Genomic DNA, 3740 nt, shown 5'->3' with positions numbered 1-3740 from the left:
CATTGAATCACAAAAAAGTGGCACGCAAAATAAAAGGTGCCACATCACAATGATGGTAGTGTTTTAACAGCGAATTGCCACATTCCCTAATCCAGCTGAAACGCAGGTCTACACAGCCGAAGAAAACGGTACAATACTTACATAACTTATAATTAAGTTGAAGTCTGCCTACCATTTGACTTTCTAATGAGTGTAATGAGATTACATGCCTGATAGAAGCACTTGTGCAAAAGCAACTTTCGTGTTTAATGAGGCCCTAATACAGGACAAAATCGAATTATTTTCTCTCGTCCCCAAATTCTGCCTCCAGTGTGAAATCTCCATCTTTTAGGGGGAGGGACGGGAGAGGCTGCAGAGGCTGTAAAGGGTGAGAGGGTCCGTGGCCAAGGGCCTCCTGGGAGCTTCGCGACGCAGAATCTCCGCGCGTCTGGCCAGGCCGCGCTGCGGGTCGGGCTCGCGGCCTCGCTTTAATTGGTTTTGGATGACGTCCATGGCACCCGCGGCGCGCGGAGAACCCCTCGGTGGGTCTGAAACTAGGTTAAAGCAATTAGCATGCTGCCGACATATTGTCCTTCGGCAGGGCCGTGGGTACCGGGGCGATCGTACCTTGGCTGACCAGGCCGCTGCCTGGAGGGGAGCGACACGCCGCCTCCGCAGGGCCTGCGGGGCACGGGGTCTGCGGATCAGCCAGGAGGTGCGCACTGGGCGCGCGAGGCCCCGCTCGGTGCCTCCCCCTCCGCGCCCGCGCCGTCCGAGCGCGCGCGGGACACCGCACTCAAAGCTGCGCGCCCCGACTCCCGCCGCCGGCTGAGGGCGCCCCGAGGGCCAGGGCGGCCCCGGGTAGCGGCGGCGGAGACTAGCCCGAGCCCCAGCTTCCTGGGCTTTCCCGGCCGCGCCCTTACGCCTCTCCCCTTCGCTAGGGGGCGACCCTGAGCCCTCCGCCCGACGCTCGCCTTCTCCCCCCGCTGCTCGCCTTAAGAGGACTAGATTCTGGAGACAAAACCAAGTGAATTTCAGAAATAATCCAGTTGCAGAAGTGGCAGAGAGGGCGCCCTCCTTCTCGCCTTAACTAAAAGACCCTGGGTTTTGTTGGGGGAGCATCCGACAGGGTCTCCGGTCTCAGCATGGTCGTTTTCCCCATCTGAGTTCCACGTACCTGACGCTGTAACTGCAGAAGGGATGGGTCACAGGGCGGCTCAACAGCAACCCTTTCTCCCCAGCCCATGGAAGCAGAAAGGCCCCTTCCCTTGGCTAGCCCAGAAACTGGCCCCCTGTTGCCACCGGACACACTCTCTACACTATGATTAGGCAGGGTGCCGGCGACCTTGGGTAAGTCAAACATCGTCTCCCAGCCTTAGCTTTCCCGTCTGAAAAATGAGAACAATAAATAGTCTATGACCTCTTTGCCTCATAGGGTGTTTGGATGGTAGGCTAAAAATACAGGCGAAATATTTACCTATTTAGCGCTGGCGATTCAGATGAAGAGTCTCCAAGAGAACTGAGGCCTAACTCTCTAACCCAATTCCTTTCAGCTAAAACTAAAAGCTACGTTTGAGTCTCTGGTTCAGGGTTTTCTTTTTTTTTTTAACTAAGTTAATTACACCCCATCATGTATTAAACAAATAACTTTTAGAAAAAGGTGTACATAGCATTTATTAACATTGCTTAGAAATAAACCATATCTGGCAATAAATTAGCATGAAGTTTTCTGGCCAGAGTTCTTCCAACAACGCAGAGTTCTGCCAAAGGTGCTGGGTGGAATCACAGACTATTGCATATTTTTAGAAAATCAGGATAAATTATATAAATTATATATTTTCAAAGAGATCATCTATTTCATTAACTCGACAGGATAATAAATAGATAAATAACAAACAGTTGATTGCCATTAGAAAAATGTGATTCTTAAATTACATTTACGTTATAGATATTTACATGTACAATATGCACAGAGACACAATCAGATCCTCTGGCGGGTCTGGGACTTCTCAGGACACAAACTCAAAGGGCGGTTCGTTTTCTATGTTGTTGAAGGAAGATTTGCTGTTGAGTTTTCTGGGATCCTCTGGGGTCCACACTTTGGCTGTTCGGATAATATTTTGTTCTTTGAGTTGTTTTTCATCAGTCCAAGAGAGAGAGTGTCCTGCGAGGGGAGGGAGGCCATAATCCGGGTCGCTGGGGGAAGGGGACCCTGAGGGGGTGAGAAGAGAAAACAGACTGTGAATGTCCAACTCTGTTCCCAACGGTGCCCTCCGCTCCGTTAGGATCCCCTCTTGGGCACTTGGACAAGACAGGCGTCTTAGGTTCCATTAGAACGACCCTCTTCCTCCACCCCTCAAGCCCCCAGCACCTCCACCCCGCAGTCCCAGAAGCTGCAAGTCTGTCGGGGACGCGCACCCTCCAAGCCATGGTCAAAGTGGCGGAAAAAAAACTCAGAAACGCCAGGTCGCGCTCAAGGTGGCCAGTGCCCACGGCCCGTCCGTCCGTCTGTCGGTCAGTCGGCTGGTCGGTCTGTTCACCCAGCCCCTCCGGGACCTTCCCATGCCCGTCCCCGTCTCCCCCAGCTGGGAGGCGGACGCACTTACGGGTGCCCCGATGGCAGATGATGACCTTCTGGACCTGGTTGCCCAGGCTGTCCCCGCCTAGGCGCCCGCCGCCGCCCGGTCCCCCGCCACCGCCCGCGCCGCCGCCGCGCAAGGGCAGGTCGGCCTGCACGAGTTCGCTGAGGAAGTTGATGTAGCCGATGGCCAGGCGCAGCGTGTCCACCTTGGAGAGGCGCTTCTCGTAGGGAAGCGTGGGGATGTGCGAGCGCAGCCCCTCGAAGGCGTCGTTGATGGACTGCATGCGCCGCCGCTCGCGCACGTTGGCCGCCTGCCGCAGCTGCTGCAACTCGGCCTCCGAACGCACCCGCCGCCGCCGCCGCGCCGCCGCCGCCACCCCGCTCAGGCCGCGCAGCCGCACTCCGGGGGACAGCACGGCCGGCCCGGCGCACGGGTAGGCGAGGCACGAGGGCGGCGAGCCGGGCGAGTAGGGGAAGCCGCCGGGGGGCGCCCCCGCCTCGCAGCAGTAGCCGCCACCACCGTCCTCCGGCTCGCCGGGGCCCCCCGAGGGCGGCGGGGCGAGCGCGTGCGGAGCCACGGAGGGCGCGGGCTGCAGCAGCAGGCACGCCCCGTCGCGGTAGCAGTACTCGTGCAGCTGGTGGCTGAGGAACTCCACCTCGGCCTGCTCGTCGGCCAGCAGCTCATCGCCATCCTCCAGAGGGTCCCGAGAGGACTGGTCGGTGAAGAAGTCCTCCTCGTCAAAGTAAGGGGACGGGAAGGCGTCCAGGCCCCCGGGGAAGTGCTCTAGCAGCACCGCGTCCATGCTCTGCGCCGCCGAGGGCCCGGGGGACTGCTGGCCTGGGGTGAGGGTGTTCTCTGGAAGTTTGCTGCGGCAGTTCGGGCTTGTCTGGCAGCCCCGCCCTCCCGGTCCGGCGCGGGAGGCGGCGAAGACTGCCCGCCCGCTTCCTGCCCCCGGCCTCCCTGGGGAGCCCGCGGCCGATGCGCTCTGGCCGACGCCCGCGCTGCGCTGGGGAGGGCTGTGCCGGCTGGCTGGAGCTGAGGGCTGGCACGCGAGGATTCTTATAACTACATCCACAGGCGCGTGCCAGGGACCCGCGGCGCCAGCCAATCACCGAGTGCGGGGTGCCGGCGGGGAGGGGGCCGGGGAGGCTTTCCGCCCGGTGGGAGCTCCCGGGGCGG

General features: G+C 59.4%; 1 protein-coding gene across 1 annotated transcript; it reads right to left on the bottom strand.

Moving 5' to 3' along the window:
• Positions 1-1988: 1988 nt before the first annotated feature.
• Positions 1989-3363, bottom strand: PTF1A (pancreas associated transcription factor 1a). Its single transcript, XM_060095453.1, has 2 exons — positions 2586-3363; positions 1989-2191 (listed from the first exon to the last, which is right to left on the bottom strand). Exons 1-2 carry the CDS (start codon positions 3361-3363, stop codon positions 1989-1991), a joined length of 981 nt encoding a protein of 326 aa, XP_059951436.1.
• Positions 3364-3740: the final 377 nt, after the last annotated feature.

Source organism: Mesoplodon densirostris, chromosome 4, assembly GCF_025265405.1.
Source record: "Mesoplodon densirostris isolate mMesDen1 chromosome 4, mMesDen1 primary haplotype, whole genome shotgun sequence".
Taxonomy (NCBI): domain Eukaryota; kingdom Metazoa; phylum Chordata; class Mammalia; order Artiodactyla; family Ziphiidae; genus Mesoplodon; species Mesoplodon densirostris.
The sequence above is the reverse complement of the archived record's forward strand: the minus strand, read 5'-3'. Positions and strand labels throughout refer to the sequence as shown.